General features: G+C 40.3%; 1 protein-coding gene across 3 annotated transcripts in view; it reads right to left on the reverse strand.

Annotated features, from left to right (window-relative positions):
* The window catches only part of col16a1 (collagen, type XVI, alpha 1), a 66828-nt gene that overhangs the window by 36676 nt on the left and 9915 nt on the right, over positions 1-20237 (reverse strand). For all 3 annotated transcript variants that reach the window (XM_079654681.1, XM_079654682.1, XM_079654680.1), the window contains exons 3-8: positions 13962-14030; positions 13762-13879; positions 6190-6313; positions 5274-5555; positions 4313-4393; positions 1265-1333 (exon numbers count right to left, since the gene is read on the reverse strand). In XM_079654681.1, the coding sequence (XP_079510807.1) occupies positions 1265-1333; positions 4313-4393; positions 5274-5555; positions 6190-6313; positions 13762-13879; positions 13962-14030 (743 nt within the window). The remainder of the gene's footprint in view (positions 1-1264; positions 1334-4312; positions 4394-5273; positions 5556-6189; positions 6314-13761; positions 13880-13961; positions 14031-20237) is intronic.

Genomic DNA, 20237 nt, shown 5'->3' on the forward strand with positions numbered 1-20237 from the left:
CAGCTGTGACCGAATATGTATGAATATTTATTCGCCAGCTTTAAAGTAGAAGTCATTTGGGGAAATATGCTAATTTGCTTACATAAATTAGTCTCAAGACCCAACCTAAACTGACTTGATTAACATTGTACGAGGCAATTTGACGGATCAGAAATGTAAATTCACCAATTGCTGACCCCAGTTTACCCTGTAAATGATGTACGGTACATCACTTTCTCAGTATACAGAACACAGGACATTCCACGTGCTCAAAGTTGAGTATGTGGAATGTCACTCAGTGAGACTTAGCTTAATAAAAGCGGTGCTATGGCTCAGGGACATCTGGCCTGCACACTGGAATCTTGGCTTACATTGATCATTTACCGTGTACGAAGCTAACAGATAAAAATAGAAACTCCTAAAGTTAGTCTGTGCATGTAGGAGCAGGTTGAGAAATAGGGCAAAAGAGAAAAAGAGACGGAACCGCTAAAGAAAATAGGAAATGAGGACAGAAATGTGTCTGGGCTGCTTTACTGATCTTTGAGGATGATGGTGGTAATATAACTAGGCATGGAATACTGAAATATAAAGTACTTAACATCCTAATACAAGCAACTTATGGCGGAGGGAAAAGAGAGGAATGATGACAGGTGTGAGAGAGTAAAACACAGAGAGAAATGTAATGCCTACGTTTTTGTAACTGTAGTTACCAAAATAATTTGTCTTTATATTGCTTTGAACAAAAGTATCAAATGTTCTTACACAAATATATGAAGCTATAAAATAACATGGAAATGACGGCTCTATTTCTTATTCGACACAGCCCACAGATATTTTTAAATGATAGCTGACAGCAGATTGAAATGATGGGAAGTTACATAAAAGTACTTAAGACTGGCAGCAGAGTAAAAAACATGTTTTCCAGGGTAGAGTTTCAAAGCAGAACAACTGAGCTATTCGGTAAAAGTCCTTCAGGCCAGTGTTGGTCTCCAAGCAGGAGGATCTAAAAAAAAGTCAAACTGTCTGAAGAACAGCAGTTTGAGGCCAAGTTCTTGTTCGTGTCTGTGCCTGATGGTGAGATCATTTACGGAAGATTCAATAACAATTCCTCTCAACTTGTTACCGGATATAAGTGCTTGGCATTGATTTCAAAATAACTAAAGCATAAGAAGTGTATTTTCAATGTATGTCACTGTATAACGTTTAATTGTGTTTGTGTTGTTATGAATGTGTCTGCGACTACATATGTTTTTCATTGTTCAAGTGTTTCTTTGTGTGCATTTACCTGGTTAAAAGTGTTTTCCAACAGGTCGTTTTCAGCAGCACGGCGGCTCTTGGGAGCATCTGGTGGGCACTTCAAACAAACAATAAACATATTTTAAGACCGGGAACAAATCATTGAACCTCATTTTCAAGAGGAAATGTATTATTAAAACCCACTTATGCACGTCTCACAAAGACATGTAGCCGACTGTTATTATTAAAGAAGACCATCACCCTCCTACACACACCACAACACAGACTATAACACCCCTTGCTGCTAAATACAAACCAACTTTGTGCAATATGTGCTATATGTGCAATATATATATGCCGTTAATAACTGTGTAATTTATACCTGGCCACTAAATCAATCAATCAATCAATATATATGCCGTTAATAACTGTGTAATTTATACCTGGCTGCTAAACCCTTGTTACTGTTACAAGGTACGTATCTTGTATTTTGTAAATTGTGTAACTTGCTGTTAAATACCGTCAAACTATGTGCAATATGTGCTTTATGTGCAATATATACTTTATATACATATGCCATCTTTAATAACACTGTAATTTATACCGGGCTGCTAAATCCTAAGAACTGCTACAGGATTTGATTTGTAGATTTTGTATTTGTTTTTGATCTGTATTTTTGAAAATTATGTAACTTTTTATCTTTTTTTAGCATATTGTTTATTATATTATAACTTAGTACTTTTTTAGCATATTGTTGTGTTGTTTGTTTATTATATTATAACTTAGTACTTTTTTTAACGCATGTAAGATATGCGACACTAAGATGTCTGTGGCTCTGTAACGCTGCAAATGTCCCCTCTGTGGGACTAATAAAGGTATTCTGATTCTGATTCTCAAGAGTACAGTTGCGCACATTAGGGTACTAGCATTGTTGTGTTAATTACATTTCTGCCAGTTACCACGGTTACGGGTGCTGTTTGGCTGTGTTAAACGTTACCGTTTGGGTTCGACACTAACGGTTTCTCAACTCTTTCCGGGGATGATAGAAAATGTGTTTGGGACGCATTAACCCCCCAAACACGCGTCAACGGAGTACACCCTATTGTTATACTGATAATATTCCATTGTGAGACACCACATGTGTTTTAAAATCGTCAGGAAAGCTAGCTTACATTAGCTGTTAGCATCTGGTGAACAGAGTTCCTATGGTGCATTTACGCTCTATTACGTAAACATCTGCAGGCCTCATTATGATGTGTTCAATGTAGTCTTGTAACTTGTAGTTTTTGGCGAGAAACTTCAGTTCATACATTTGTTGGCAGGGGATGTTTTTACAGCATTATAGAATATATATCACAAGATAACAGCTACTGCTTATGGAACCACAATTATAGACAAACGGGCAATATTATTCAACAATTATTTTAAGTTTTTTATCTAAGCACATAACATAAACAGAATTCACAATTATCCCATCTGAACCTACTGTATGTTTAATAGAACCAAATGGCACACCTGTGTACCATCTTATGTATGCCGTGCAATGTAGCAGCAAGCCCATGAAGTCAATGCAATTAAAACCCAGCACTTGTATCTCTTTCCTTTGTGATACAAGACGCTACAAACTTCATGGGGGTGTGAGCATGCGGCTGAGTGCCTTAATATATGCATCCATGCTCTTCCATTTTTCATTTTCAAACTTAAACACAGCTTGGAAAAGATTTCCTTCGTTAAAACATCTAATCAAAACAAATTCAGCATTCAGTTCTTCTTCCGTAAGACTACAGTTTCGAACTTCTTTGGGAACTTCTCACCCTTTTTGTATCCCTCTGAAAAATTCATTTGGTAATAAATAAGACACGAACGGGTGCACACAAACACGCAAGCACAGACACCCTGGAGAATTCTGACAAAAAGTTGGCTGAGCACAAAAATACCTCCAGCTTAAAAATAAATCCCAATAACTGGCTGTTTGCTATTCTTCCCATACCTGAACAATCACATGCTCTGTTTCTGTCTGTCTGTCTAAAATGCTGTATTGTGGTCCAATGAATCACTTTTCTAGTTCTCTGAAGCCTGCAAACAATAACTGCACAAAAATACACATCAAGAGAAAATGAAGATAGGGAAAACAAAGACAAATACAAAGAGAAACAAGTAGAACATTTTATATTGGTGGATCGAGAAGAGAGCAAGTTATACTTATAATTAGGCTTTGGTCACACTTTTGGAGTACAAACCTATTAGCAGTTGATGTGACATAATTGCACACAATGGAATTACTCTAAGCCCCAGCCAATGTGTATTCCTAATACTCTCAGTAAAACAAAGCCTCAGAGAATATATTATTAACAAACAAAAGGCAGCTTTGGTGGAAACCTAATTCAAAAAATGGCGGTAACCATAAATGGGCTCTCCCTGCATATCAAAAAGTTTGATAACTAAAATTAGTTATAGGAAAACAATTGAGCTTAAAGCATTATGAAGACAACATTTAGCTGATTAGAAAGAATAAACCTCCAGAGCAAATTCAAAGTTTATTTTATGATTGTTTATGATTCATTTTAAAAACTCACACTCAGCTTTTTGCAGCAGCTGTTGCACAGAAACCCTCCAGCAACTAGATCATAACTAGATTAGGCTTCACTGAGGGAAGAATTTGCTTCAAATGTATCCAAACAGAGTGGCAGGAGCCTGTTGCCTGAAGCTAAGATTTGTGTAAGCCTTAAACCTATAAAGAAACTCTTTTAAAGCCACAGCAAAAATATTTTCTACTGATGATGTTGCGCCACGCTCATATCCCACCTTAACCATGTGTAAACAATGGGGTTAGACCAATAGTTTGGGCTGGAAAAGGGCCAACATTTTCAGATTGAAATGGATTTAATTTATATTATATATATATAAATCGTTCCTAAATTAAAAAACATCCCCCAAATTAATTCTCAAAAAGGTTCCCTATTAAATTCCAGGTTTAACAGTACTGTTATTACTGTTAGTAGCCTACTGACGATGCAGGAAATAGAGCATATGTTATACTCTCGACTCCACACGAATCCATTGCTTCTTTATCATGAGTTAGGGTTGCCAGTCTCACCCGTGCTCCAGGGATCTCACAGCAGGCCTCCTGAAGGGCGAGGGAGGGGTCACAATACAGCACCACCTGCTGAATGTCCATCTAGGAAAGAGAGGCAGAAAAAATATATATTAAGCAGACATTTAACCCTCCACAATTCCTCTGTTTGTTTGTCTAATGATGTAAATAAAGTTTGGATTAGGTAGTAAACAAGGCTGAGAGCCAATTAATTTCTCGTTTATATAAAGTATTAGGAAGGCCCTTTGTCTAGAAGTCTAAGCGCGTGTGTGTGTGTGTTTGTAGGTTTTAAAACTTCGTCCCTGCACTAACAAAATACCCTGCCTGCTTTATAACTAGGCCGGTTAATTGATCATCAAACTAAGTGCCTGGATTACCGAATCAATTCAGCGTTAATAGCCTTAGCTAACTACAGGTCCATTCTCCCAGGTAGAATGCTCACTTTTTTTTAAATCAGGAGTGAAAGAGATTGCCTCAAAGCAAAAAGCACCTCAGGTCCATAGCCTATGGTCTCAAAATGCACACACACAGACAAATAATTGAACGGCTTTTATGGGAGGTTTGTTTACTAAAAGTATTTCACTCTGTCCTTCCTGCTGGAAACAGAGAGGTTCAGAAAAAGCCTGGTTTGTTAAATTCTTAATGCCATAGGTAAAGTGGATTACCTAATGCAACAAAGCACTGTCACACCATGCTCTATGGCAGAGGTCCCAATAAGGGCATTTTGTTCATTCAAAACACTTCTGAAGCAGATAAGTAACTGTTTGCTCTTCGAACAGAGAGGGACTAAAGGTCACCGCACTTTCAAAAAGCAAGTTTAGATGACATTTACATTGTGGAGCTTAATCTTGTTCAAAAGCTCTTCAATAGCAAAGATAGGGCAAACATGCACGGAATATTTTACCAGAAGCCCGCACAAAATCTCCTTGCATTTCCAGTATTTTCTTTCTCCTCTGAGTCGTACCTGCACAGGCCCAGCATCTGAAGCCCGAAGGCCCAGCAGCGTGTGTCCGTCGGTGGGCAGGACCCCACGGGGCTCCATGGGTTTGGTCTCAATGGAGTGGCAATCCACATGCAGGGAAGCGGCTCCATGTTGCACGCTGAGGGCCACCTTGTGCCAGCTCAAGTCCATCAGGGCCTCCACTCCCTCCCCGGTGAACACGCAGCTCACCTCGTCAGCTGTGGGGTCTACCCCCCTGGAGCGCAGGGACAGGGTGCCATCGGGTCCGTTGAGGTCTACAGAGAACTGGGGGTTTGACACAAGCGCTAATTAAAACACCAAACAATATGACAATGTATAATAGAAATGAACTCTATCTTAAGATGTTGCTCCCATAAAAGAGTGATAATTAAAAGCTGCTACCAGCCAACCAAGTAACACAGTAACAGAGATGAAGTAAAAGGGAAGACATATTAATTACACACGCATGCAGTACAGCCGATCGATCACTCCTAATGAGGAGACCTGGCCTTCATCCATCATACACATTGAGTATTTCAATCTGGCCTCAGACTCCCAGTGATTATGGGGACTCTGAGGGACTCCAGTGCTTCATCATGGAACACGTATGAATAACAATGAAGGTGAATGAATGAGAGCAGAAGATGATGGAGGGAGGAGCGACGGAGGGACGGGGGAGCCAGTCAGATGGGGACTCGGATGAAGAATAAAGAGAGGACAAAAGACGCAGGGTATGAAAGGGAGAGAGAATTGAAAAGGTGTCACGAGAGAGAAGAAATCGAAGGGGAAAGTGGATGACTATGCAAAAGAGAGATGAGAGACAGGAAGAATGAGTAGACAAAGGGATTGATGGATGGTTAGAGATGGAGGAAGAGGGCAAAGGAATATGAGATGGGGGGGGGGGGTGGGGGGTGTGCACCTGTGGGTATCCCTGCTGATCAGAGATCTGGAAGAGGTAGATGGTGTCTCCCAGGGCAGCCCTCTTTAACGCCAGGGTGAAGATGAGGGTGAACTCCTCAGGCAGGCCATGTGGAAACACCTGACTGAGAGACAGAAGACCAGAAGTCAGGGACGTGTCAGTCCTCCAGACAGTGAACATAATCACAGAAAGGATTATGGGTTGCCTCAGATGTGGTCATCGGGGTTATCTTGGCATGAGCTTGAAGATTGTAAATGATCATATCAAGCCTGTGTTACAATCTGACAGTGTTAATACAGTGGAGATATTATTGACTACATTTGAATTCCTACTAAAATTCCACTATTATTGACGATATCTCACATTTGTATTTCGCTTGAATTATTGAACTAAGGCTTTATACCAAATGTAGCAATTTCCCCTTTAAGACGTGTTGGACATGCCAATATTGTGTCTTCTAATACAGTGCTTTTGGGAGATGTCAGGGTGATTAGTGACACACCACCTCTTGCCTGTTTATGACCATCTTTGTGCATTGTACTAGCCAACCTAGCTCCGAGGCTGAGGTTCGGATGCAAGCCTAAAAGAAAAGCCCATATTCTGGTTGTAAGGAGAAATGGACCTACTTTTTAACATTTTGAAACACTTATTTTTGTGGAGATGCAAAAATATTGCAAGCAGACCTTTTAAAGAAAGTGGTAGATGGAAAGAATTAAGGGGGCAGTGTTTACGTGTTTGAACAAGCCTGACACTGATGGAAAAACGTCAATGCACGACTGCATGTTAACAGGAATATTCATTTTCATTTGGCATTTAAACAGTTTAGGAAGAAATCGGACCTACAAAAGAGACCAGCATCTGAAGTACCAACGCTAAATAAAATCCCATGAAGGATGATAATGATGTACAGTATAACAACAATGCCAGACATTTCACTTTAAGAATGTAGTCAAATTGACTGTATTGGATCTGTGTAAACAGGTGCAGTAAAACTATATATATATATACACTTGAGCCAGTGTCCAGGTATACACGTGTATTTGTACATTGTTCAATTAAGACATGAACATACTGTATGCCAGCTGTGAATACTAATTTGACTCTGGGACAATAACAACAATCAATGTAGCTTGACATAAAGGCAATTTAGTTTATGACGAATTCAGAAATAAAACTTCTGATTTCACATATTTTTGACGACCTTGTGAGCACAATGACAACGTTTGTGTCCCTTGTGAGCACGTATTTATTCTGCAGATTTTTTGTTTCCTTATTTCTGTCATTTTTTTGCTTTTATACTCATATTTTGTGACCACAGCCGGCACTACAATACAATGCAGAGCTGTGTGTTACCTCCAGCCAGCAATAATGTTCATATCAGATACAGTCCAGTGAGCCTCATCCCTCAGTTTTGGTCAAGGGCATCTAAACACACAAGTATGCGCGTAGCAGAATATTCACAGCATGGATGTGTGCAGATGTATTGAGAGATGAAGGGTCCACAAACAAGCCCAGTGAGATGCATGCTCACTGAGATGGTGAGCACTTTGAAATATTCTCTTCATTTCTCTCCCTCTTTCACTCTTTCGCACACACAGACACACACTCACACACTCACACACTCACACGGGCACACACAAGCCCTGAATTGTTGATGCTGGCAGCTGGTTTCCCGCTTCTAGAAGTGGGGTGACAGTGATTTATGACTAAGGGATGATCCAAGGGAAAACAGCCAACTACAGGACGTCAAAACAAAGAGAGGATGAGTGGGAGAAAAAATGTGAGGAAGAAAAAAACGTCCAACCTGGAGACCCGCGGAGAGAGAGAGAGAGAGAGAGAGAGAGAGAGAGAGAGAGAGAGAGAGAGAGAGAGAGAGAGAGAAAGAAAGAAAGAAAGAAAGAAAGAAAGAAAGAAAGGCAAAGAGAGGCAGAGAAGAGGAGAAAAACAATGGTGAGGGACGAATAAATGCTGCGTAAAATATTAAAATCTATGAGACTTAATCAACGGATTCTCAGTTGGTCATTTGAAAAAGGAAAGAGAGAGTGTGGGCAAGAAAAGGAGACAGACAGATGGAAAGAGAAAGAAAAAGAAAACCATTTAAAGAGTGGAATTGCATTGCTGTTGATTAGTGACGAAAGCTGCAGGGCACAAAATCACTGTCAAACTGTTGACTTTAAAGTTGGAAGTACCTCACCATGGCCTTTTACATTGAGAGTGCTGAAATAAAAAACACTTACACCCTATAGACACACACACACACAAACACACACACACACACACACACACACACATCTCCACAGACATGCAGTGCGGAGATAAATCACTCAGTATGGGCCAGACAGATTCAGATCTAGCCTCGCCTGACTGAGAGAAAGTTACTTCTGCTACACTTTGTTTTAAGCCGGGTAGAAAAAAGTTGGTGTGAGCCAGAAAGACGCAGGGGATCAGGGATAGAGGAAATCTAATGTTGAAAAAGCAGATCCACTGTTTAAGATGGAAATATCACCGAGAGAGGTGTATAGGAGGCACCTTTGTACCAGGTTCTAACTGAGCTGAAATCAATTGCCTTCAGTGGAGAGGGTTTCTATCCCTGAATGAATTACACACACCTCCCTGAAAGGAATTTTAAACAACTAGGAGAGACATAAAAGAAGCTATACTGGCCAAATGTTGTTACACGCTATTTTCCCCCTATGGCTATCTTGTATTTGTTGTATTCCAAACAATTGTGTACTAGAAGAAAACTGTGGATACAGCAGCACATAATGAGAACTACAGTCGAAACGTATCCTTTAAAGATGGGAAATCTGTACAGCTGATGATATCGTTCAATCGTTTTAACTCAATGTACAGGTCAAATAGGCTATCTATATTCTAACTTCTTATATTCAAAGTGAGAAGATTTAAAGATTTCATTGTTGCATGTCAACAGCAAGTTGTCATGAAGCTCTTAAGTCCCAGGCTCCTCCAGCAATGCAACACACATACTTCATGACTTTTATATGGTTTTTATATGTTCAACAACTTTTTAATTATGCTGCTGCTTATTTATTTACCATTGATGTGTACTTATTGGATTCTATTTTAGGAATGTGTTAGTCTACTCTTTACCCCCTTTATTTGCTGTAACAAAGTAAATGTCACTGCTTTGGGACAAATAAAGGATTTTTTTGGTTGTGATTCTGATGACTATACTTAAAGGTGGGGTAGGTAATTCACTTCAGAATTTTTTTTTGTTATATTCCATGGAATGCTCTTAACATCCCGATAGCAATAAAAACATTTAAAAAATGTCATCTGTGGAAGCCGTGGCGCTGTAAAAAGCACGACCAATCATCTGAGCCGGCCCGGCTAAAGTAACTGGATGGCCTACCTGCCTGTCAGCCTTTCTGTGCAACGACTTATCTCGTGCCCTCATTGGTCATGTGCGCGTTCGTGTGTTTTGGAGGAGGGGCTCTGTAAGGAAGTCTGAATGAAGGGGCAGATTACTTATGGCTGCGTACTTGCTGGTTTCTCCATTCTTATCTATCCTACCTTTAAGATATAAACATAAATAAAATAGTGCAAGCAGCATAATTATGCAAATAAAATGGAAAAATAAGAGAACAAGATATACATATAGCATAGAATAAGATGAAGAATAACTTTAATACTGTAAAGTAGAACATGTGTACGGAAGAGGATTAGGGCCACATGATTCTTTTTTTGGGAGGATTTGAAAAAAAAACGTTTTTTTTTTTGTTCTGAGAAAAAAAGTCAGAATTGTGACTTTAATCTCAGAATTCTGAGTTTAATTCATTTTTTTTTTGTTCTGAGAAAAAAGTCAGAATTCTGACTTTTTCCAAAAAACATAAATTTTTTGGGGAGAAAAAAGTCAGAATTCTCACTTTAATCTCAGAATTTTGACTTTAATTCATTTTTTTTTGTTCTGAGAAAAAAGTCAGAATTCTGAGAAAAAAGTCAGACTTTTTTCTCAGAACAAAAAAAAAAACATATTTTTTTCAAAATCCTCCCAAAAAAATAAATAATGTGTTCCTAATCCTCTTCCGTACATGTGAACATCTGGATGATGTATATTATAAACATATTTGGTTACAAATATCATTGTTTAATGCTTGGCAGGTAAAATGTTTACCATCTTTGTTAAGCATGTTAGCATGCTAGAATTAGCTAAAGAGCTAAACACAAAGCGAAAAAAAAACAGGGAAACGCTAAAAGTCATTAGGGTTCGTCTTCTGGGCACAATCAATGTTGTAATGAAGACTAAGGCTGCATCTCAGGTCGATTATTTTCATTTCCTCGCTCCTCGGTCCTCGGTATTACCGGAAGTTGATTTGTCTGCGCCATCTTGAGTAGCGTCCCATGGCGCTTATTTCTGCCGGAGGACCGAGGATCGAGGAGCGATAATCGAGGAACCACCTGACCGTCCTCCGATGAAATCCTCAGACACTCGCCCCCTCCCCCTTACTGTGTATCGCTCACTGATTGGACGATGCAGGGCATGCACTGATCTGATGCCTCTTGACATGAGAGCAGTTTCCCAGCGGAGTGAAGAAAATAAATGAACCTCATGAGAGTAACTCCTCAGTTTATACTGTGTTCTGTTTCAATTAATGTATCATTTAGTTACAAATATGTGATATATCTGAACAACAAAGTGGTCAAAAATCATTTTAACATTTTAATTTTCATGATCGCTTTTTTCGTTTATACATTTTAAGAATGGCGTTTATCTTTTTTGAGAATGAGTTCTTATTTTATTGTATTTATTTGGGTCTACAACACATGATACAAATGAATATGTCAGTAAATGTGTACTAACAGAGGCGGGGGTGTTTGTGAAAATAACAGGGACAGAGCTGGCTGCTGTCAGACGATCAGCTGTGCGGCGTCATCACAAACAGACGTCGCTTCACGTGACACTCCGGAGGAAAGGGCGTCCCATTGCTCTTAAAACTCATTTCCCTGCTTCTCGTGGTTTCCTTGCGTCCCTCCATGCTTCCCTGGTGGGAGGGACTAGACGCAGGGAAACGACGCAAGTGAGGGACGCAAGGATTCCATTTAATCAACCTGAGATGCAGCCTAAGAATTATCCACCTTCTGCTGATGTCTCCATATTGACTAATTTCGCTAATCTGCCTTCAGCATGTACTTTATAAAAAAAAGATCACAATTACTATATTTTATTTATACCCCATGATTCTTCCATGGTCAAAGAGATTGGGTAAGAGAACCCGTACTCTTACCTTTGCCGTCTCTGTTATATTTGGGTTGCGCTTTCAATACAAATTACAATTACAGAAGTGGTTATTAGGCTACTCCTTCACAAGAACAGCAGTCATAAGCTTAAAGTGTAAATAAATTGTGCCATATTTGCTATGTGATAATTTATCAACTGCATTTGAACTCTGTCATAAATATCTCGGCCTCGAGCCATAATATCACAGAAATGCCGGCCCTCTCTCTTATACTCACTGTAGCTGCATAAAAAGCAACAAGCCCAAAGCAATCAAATCACATTTTGCTAAGATTAAAATTCATATGACCAGCTGTGACTGGTGCCCATTTCACTCTCAGCGCAAAATGCTGAAAGAAAGCGAGAGACGAGTAGCTTCGTCGGCCTGTCACTCATCTGTGTTAGCTTGGATTAGCTGAATGGATTAGCTTCTGATACAAAGCAAAACGCTGCTTTCCAATTACTATACACCCGCCTCGCACTTCAGTCAAACTCAGTGACGATGAATTAAAGAGCTGCTTGAGTAATAGGGAATCAGTGGTGGATGGGAGGCATGTTTTTATACTGTACAGCTTCAGAAATATATACAGTATACTCTGGGGCTGAAAAAAGGGGGGAAATATCATATGAGGCGCTGCATCTGCACACAAAAGAGAGACATTTGAAAAGAAGAGCACACACTCACTCATATTATCACTGAGAGAAGGAAGGCATGGAACAAGCCTGAGGGTTTGTTCTGATGCATTCACTTATTGCTTGGATTTAAACCTTTAACCCTCTTGTTCCCTCGCTGCATCTCTCAATCTCCCGTCTGTTCACCGCCTCCACTCTTCTTTTCTAAAAGTGTGAAACCGTTCCATGAAAAGAGCCATTTTGAGAAGTCAAAGTTTAAAAAAGCAAATAAAGAAAGAAAGGGAATATTAATACTAGCTGATGAGGACTAATAGTCCCCTCTTCTTTTCCTTGAGGAGAAATCTCCCCTGATACGCTTTAGTCATTTTGAGAAACGCATATAAGAGACAGCGAGTTCTACGTATAATGAGAAGCACAATTGAAGGCAGCCGACAGGCATTGCTGATGTGCTAACATTGATTATTCTCCATCTGAGTTAAAGAGAAGTCACCCAGGTATCATTCTTTACAGAGAGGGCTGACAGCAGATCTCTCGATGGAATCCTAATTTCAGTAAACGCTGCACAGTAGCCTACTCCCAAGCCAGAGAATGGTGTTCCTGTCCTCTCTCTGTATGGTTAGAGGCAAAACAAAAAACGTCTTGTGTTCTCCTCTATGGCTCTAAAGATGCTGATTTCCTGAGAAGTGACAGTTGTTTGTGTTCCCCACGTCTTTTCCTAAGGACAAGTTGTCTCAAAGCCTGTGACAAACAATATATGTGACACTTTTAGAACACAATGTCTCTACCGAAAAAAAGAGTGTTTTGTTGACAGATTTATATCGGCTCTTCAAGCAAGTGGAGCTCACTGTGCTGGACAGAGTGATAAAATACTCTGGGCTGACCCGATCGGCAAAAACGGCTTTATTTGCGGGTAGAAAGAAGCTCCTCCGTCTAAAAACTGTCAATAATCTGCGAGAGCTGAAAAAGGAAAAACTGAAATACAGACAGCAAATAACCCTAATAACCACTTGTCACGCAATTCCAAACACAATTTACACCCAACTGCTGTGTAATAACAACTTGAAAACCCAGGAAAGCATAATTGCACCATGTCAAGCTGCAAAATCATGTTGTGCAAGGAAGTCGTGCTCTGCCGAATTTTACGGCCGCAGCAGGTCTCTTCGCCCAGAAACAAGTTTAGAACAAATCCTACCGCTATTAAAATCATAGGCTTGTAACTTTTTATTTCTTTACTAACATCATGGTTTCTAATTGGGGCATCCTATAGTTTGCGCTCAAGCACGTAAGAAGACATTTTCATGTGAACAGTAGTTACAGTAAGTGGAAAACCAAAAGACTGTTAGAGTGGAGCTTTACAAGCCAGTGTCAGTGGTGAAGGAAATGAAGTGGTGTTTCTGGAAAAGCTATCAGAGAATGACCTCTGCTGCTTGGTTTGCCAATAATCTGCTTTTTACACATCAGCCATTGGACAGCGCTGACATGTTGAGTGAGAGTTCAGAGTCTGCTTAGCCGAACACTCTCTGCCTTTTCTCTTTGTTCAGACTTGAAAAGAAAGAGCCTGTTGACGCTGCCCTGTAGAAAGCTGAAAATCCAGCAGATATTCACTTTATTTCACTCCCTGTAATATATTCTCCACCACCTTAAGCGGTACACAACATATTGGTGTGAGATGTCTTTGTCTGTAGGTTGTACTGCAGACTCACTCAGTAGGTTGGATGAGTGCAGTCTTTCCCAGGCGCAGGATGGTGGCTCCTCGAGGGTTGCGGATCCTTTTGACATCTTTATTCTTGAGCAGGGAGAAGCGCCTCACCAGATTGAAACCTGACAACAAATTACATTTATCAGCACCAACGTAAATACAACTCAGAGAAAGATATGTGTCTGTTTGGACTCGTCTTTCCACCTGTGATATTCTGCCTGGTCGTCTGAGGAAACTTCCACTCTTCCACTTGTACGGAGGGGCATTGTTCATCTGTGGAGACAAATAGACAACACAGAAATAAAACATAAACTGTCAAGAGTAAATTGTAGTGGGAATTGTAAGATAATGTACCGTAATTTTCGGACGATAAGCCGCGCCTTTTTTCCCATTTTTCGACGCTGCGGTTTATATAACGGTGTGGCTAATCTATGGATTTTTACAGCTAACGGCCACTAGGGGACCTCCTAAATCTATGGATTTTACAGGTTACAGTCCACCACCTTTAACTCTATGGGCTCTATGGCTGGTCCGCGCCCCCCACCTTTAAGCGGCGGGCTCCAGCAGGAAAAGCTGGAGGCCGGAAAAGAGTGAGACAGGTAGCGCGCAAAAGTAAAAGTGGAACCGAGAGTGGTACGAGAGACAGAACGAGAGCAAGACAGACAGACATTACGAGAGCGAGACGGTTTGTCCCCGTACCACTGGTTGAAAACCACTGCTGTAGATCACTGCCGGTACGTGCGCTGGGAGCGCACCGTTTAAGTTTGAAAGTTGAAAAGTTTGTGTGTCTGAAACGCTATGTGATACAGTACAGTTTACACAGCACAGTACATGTTCTGTAGCTACTATTGCACTAAATGGTAACACTTGAATACGTTATGCAAATATGCAACTTGTTTGTTGAAATGTTAATAAATGGGAGCTTCCTCAAACAGCCCTCTCTTTCCCGACAATCCCCTCTGTGCACGAACCCTTACATAAGGTAATTAAACATTAAAACACCTGCGGCTTATAGTCCAGTGCGGCTTATATATGTACACATCATTCAATTTAGCTGCTGCGGCTTATATTTAGGTGCGCCTTATAGTCCGAAAATTACGGTACTTCAAATCGTGCTCAATTTAACAAAATGTCTTACTAAGTATGTTTGTTTTTTTTTATTAACATGGGCTTTCCTCTGAATGTATAGATAATATACTGTATGTTGACTATACTAATTATGCACTATCCACCTTGCTGTAAGAATGTACATTTCCCCACAAATAACAGACTCCTGATTCACTGTTTAAAGGTGACCTATCATGCAAAATGCACTTTTGTACGTCTTTTATACATGAATATGTGTCCCCGGTGTTCCAGGGAACTCACCAAGTGTCAGAAAACACAACCCTCTCTATTTTTCTCCATACCCAAATCTCTTAAAAAGGGGCTGCAACGGATCTGATACAGACTGATCCAGATTTGAACACTTCTATGACGTCACAGAAGTGGCGCTACGGCTATTGGGCCAACTCCACCAATCAGGAGGAGACAGCCAAGGACATTGCCGTTGAAAAGCGCTGGAGACGCTGTAGTACATATGCCAGGCCTGCAGATGGTGCTGTTCTCACAGAATCAGCCCATGCAAAGACAGTGTTAAATTGAGCGAAATGAGGAATGGCTAAAATGCATGATCTGTTTGGTATTTTGAAAAATAAAAAGTATAAATATGCCTTAAATAGGTATGGTCCTACACTATATTATTCAAATATAACATGATAGGTCCACTTTAAGCATTCACAAAATGTTAAAGAGCACATCAGTCTTTCGGGGAGTTCATTTAAATACAACCTTTTATTCTTACTGCCGTTTGACATTGAGTTTGTGCGAGAGAACGGACAACTTTTTAGATACATTTGAGAGCAAAATAAATATTGATCCAGAAGAAAGTAGTAGAGGGGAGTTGGTGGGGGTGTAAAACGCAGAGAGCGAAATGAAATGAGGGCAAAGCAGAGAGGAACACAGTCCGGCTGACAGGTTGTCTTGCACCGAGCTTGTCTGTCGCGGTAGCATCCGTTTGATGGATGTGTTCTCACCCTGTCAGGGGAGGTTACTGAGAAAACTGTTGCCTGTCAGAGCGGCCTGCCTCAGCACAGAGATATGTGTAGAAAAAACAGGGCTGTTCAGGTGGACATGGACCCTGTGAATCACTCTGACCACAGTTAATTGATCTCTTTGGGGCCAAAGCCGCGAGCAAGACATTCTACAGGGCACTGTTTTTTTAAATGATTCTAACTGCAGAGAATGTGAACGCAGGTGGTGGTTTGCATTAGCCAAGAAATAAAACTGTGTTGCTGTCAGTAATATTTTAAATCACTAATGTGTGCTTTCGGTTAAAGTTGAAGGTTAGGTATTTCCATTTAACCTCGTTCAATGCTGCCCCATCACACTATATGAACATAAAAAGAGTGACTCTCTTTCCTCTGTATCTAAGGCGCACTTGAGTGTGAAGGTTGGTGTCCTTTCTTTAAATCACCTCTCCGAAACCATAAAAGTTAGAGTGGAAGAACTGGGTCATGGAGGTCACTATGGATTTGTGCTTTGGGTGGTCATTAATTGTTTGAATGAAAAATAAAAGCAACTATTGCTGCTATCTGCCTTCCCGGGATGACTGCACCGCTTCACAGGATATGACCGTCTGTCTTCTAACATTTCCGATTCAATCTCCTTGCATTGTCACCTGCTACCCTATTTTTAGAGATGTCCCGATCCGATCACGTGATCGAGGATCGGAGCCGAATCGGGAGAAAAAAATCGGGGATCGTGATTTATTTTTTATTTTTTTTAAATACTTTTTTTATTTTGTATTCAATGTTACAAAACAAAAATGACCATGTTCAAGTCTTAAAGTCATCCTGAGGCCTTAGTTTTGGTTTCAAATTACACAACATCATGTATGTGTTGCTTCTTTGGGACTTGTTTTCATAGACCTGGTTGCTTATTTCTCTCAAATCTGGCAACAGAGTGGGCAGGGCGCAGTGTCTAATTGTAGCAGTAAGCTAACGAGTACTGATAAGCTTTATTTTGTTTTGATCCAATGCTGCACAACTGAACTGATCCAATGCTGCTGTGAAAAAAAGAAGCTATATCCATGTTGGATAGAATATCCAATTTAAATAAAAAAATAACCTTAAGGGACAACTTGAATGCTTTTTTTCTTTTTTTTTTCTTAATGTATTGCATTGGAAAAATCGGTTTCGGCAAATTGTCAAAATCAAATGATCGGAATCGGATCGGGAGCAAAAAAAGGTGATCGGGACATTCCTACCTATTTTGGTTTTTGTAGTGAAACTAGCAGGTGAGGATGAGTCAATTTGACTGCCCTATTAGCCATTAAGTATAATGGTGCACATCAAACAGAAGTAATGTTTTCGTCTCTCGTAGCTAAATGGATTGAGTTGTTAAGAATATATTTTTGATGAGTGCATTGCATGCAGAGTTGCCTCGCAGCATGCAACGTCTGTGTTTCCAACCCCAATTTGACTTCATCCAGACTGAGAGTCACATAAAAAATGAGGCGAACGAGCCTAATATAATAGCTTAAATAATAAGACCCAACTGACTTTAATTAAGAGTTTGGAATTTAATTTCACGGAGGCTCGGCTCAAGAAAGAATTAAATCACATTCAGCGCTTCATCACCTTTTATCAAGTTCACCAATTGACACCCTGCAGCTTCTGCTCATCTAGGCCTTAAAAACACAAAGAGTGTTTCAAAGCGCATTAGAGCCTGCCTGCCTCACAGTGGGCTATCATCTTATTGCGGTCTGCATGTACACTCAAGGTGTGCAGAAGAGATGTCAAGCAGTGCTGTTGTTGTTCTCGTGGATAAAACTAGAGATGAGAAGTCAAAGAAATTGAATGTGACTCCTGAACAGATACAGGGGAGAGTACAGGAAGTATCAAGCTGGCTTCTGAGCCCTCTGATACACACACACACACACACACACACACACACACACACACACACACACACACACACACACACACACACACACACACACACACACACACACACACACACACACACACACACACACACACACACACACACACACACACACACACACACACACACACACACACACACACACACACACACACACACACACACACTTTATTTATACCTTGACTAGTCCATCTTAAAACATCTGCTGACTCAGCACAAAGTGTATTCACTGCAGCCTCACAAAGACTCTGCTGCCTTTGAAAAAAAGGGAAACATACACATTAACACCGAGAGCTTTTCTTCAGATCTCCCGGTGTATTTTCTTGAAGTCAAGAAGTCAAGTTTCTTGGTAAGATCTACCTTTCCTCTCTTCTTACCCTTTTATTTTCGCTGCTTCTTTTCTGTTTTGTTTTTCATCACTGCCCCATTTCCATCACGCACAATCAAGATGAAGGCTTTGTCAGGAGTAATCCTTGCTGAAGGCAAGCGGGCAGCACAATGAAAAAGTCAAGCCACAGAAGAGAGGAAAGGTGCCTACAATGCTATAGCTTATCAGAACTCTGTTTACTGTTAGCAACTGTCTTCTCCAGTCAGAATGAAGGCGCTGAAAAGAGATTTTAGATTAAATTAAAACAAAAGTCGTGAGCTAATTAACCAAAACAATGAGCTGAAAGACACTCAAGGTTTCCATAGAGCTGAGAGGAGCAGGGAGATCATTCTCTCTGGGTTTGTCCCTCAGAGTGATCCTGTTTACATTATACATTGACACATGATCCATTGTTAATAGAAACGTACTGCTAATTAAGCAGCAACGGTTAATTATGAATCCATTTAGATGTTTATCCTTCTCTCACTCCTATAAATAAACAACAACATTTATCCGTGGCTGTGTTCACTCTTACTGGCGCTGTTGGGATCTAGAGGTTATTTCTACATAACTCTCAGGATGGATGATATTTTGGTGGACTGGTGTGTTTTCAGGCAATTGGCAGTTTGGCAGAGGGCAGACTGCGCAACTTGAACCCCATTTCCTCTCAAGCTGTGATCAAAGGAAAGCATTTGCTTGTTGACAAGCTCATTAGCAGTAGAAGAGCTGCATGTAGCCTTAAAGAGATTGGATGGTCTTGGCCTGGGTTCACTTCCTCTTTGAGGGGTTGTGTTTAACTCTTGCCAAAGCAGGTAATGATGCTACATTGGCAGCACACTGATGTGAGGGTTCCCCCAAGTTTCCACCTTGCCAAACATCAAAATAATCAGGGCATTTTGGGTGTTAAGGGAAGTTAAAAACTACATTTTTGATGTTTGCAGACCTGCACTCAACTTGGAGGGTGTACAAGGGAAAGATTATTGCCAACCCATCAATACAACTTGATCTTAAGCAAAAAGGGTCACGTAATGTGACGGAAAACACTGTATAGTATCATCTCAACCACTCCAACACATTAGCTAATATATGTAATATGTAACCTTTTTTTTTATGTAGTCTAGAGCTGTGCTTGTAATGAAATGTGCTCAATAAGTAAAGCTGCAAGTCTTGCCCTATTTTTCTTGATATTGTAAAACAATGGAAGAATAAGGAATCAATGGCCTTATCTACCAGTTCCTTGTTTTGGGCACAGTCGGCCGAAAGCAACAGCCCCTGAATTTTAATACTGTTTCCGTATAGCAGCAAACAATTGGCAGAGCGCTTTCATTAGGGAGAAGAGGTCACGCACAAGTGTGCTAACAGTGTCAGAGTGTTTGCTTTGCAATAAGAGAGGGTATGGTGGTTATTGAATAGGCTTTTCAATGTGGCATTCCAAGATAATTGGACTGGGCTGCTGCTCAGCAGAAAGTCAGACTCTGAGGCAGAGTTTGCCATGTCCCAGAGCTATGAAACACATGCAATGTATGTAAAGGAGAGGGGCATGCTGGGTGATGTCAATGAATCAATATGATGATTTAATGTGGCTTATGAGAGCTTTAAGTGAGGGGTAAATCTAAATAAGAGTATGACGTGAAAAAGATGGAGGAGTTGAGAGAGAGGGAGTTTTTGTACTTGCCCTCTTAGTCAAATGAGACGAACAAGAGAGAACATTCCAGTTTTTCTTTCCAAGAGATAAAACTGTCGTACAGTTGACTTGAAAGACTTGAAAAGCTGTACTTAAGAGGGATGACTTCACTCTTTTTCCCTTTTGTAGGCCTCTGGCTCACATTCAGATCACTAGCCCAAGCTCACACAGACACAAACTGGACTTATGCCACACACTTGTATTAGTTTTCCAAAACAATAAAGTTAGACAGTACATGCAGAGTTCTGTACACTTATAAAAGAAGATTGTGTCGTTTCACCGTATGTCTGGTGATCTGTGTGAAACATCAGAGAAAACATTCACTTTTTTGCTTACATGCATTTTTTGTTATTTAGGTATATGTCTTGAAACGCTACTGAGCACTCCTTTACTGACTTATAGAGTTTGGTGGAAGTTCCACACTTAATCACCTTCTGGTAAG

This window comes from Notothenia rossii (genome assembly GCF_949606895.1).
Source record: "Notothenia rossii genome assembly, chromosome: 10".
In the NCBI taxonomy this organism is placed as follows: domain Eukaryota; kingdom Metazoa; phylum Chordata; class Actinopteri; order Perciformes; family Nototheniidae; genus Notothenia; species Notothenia rossii.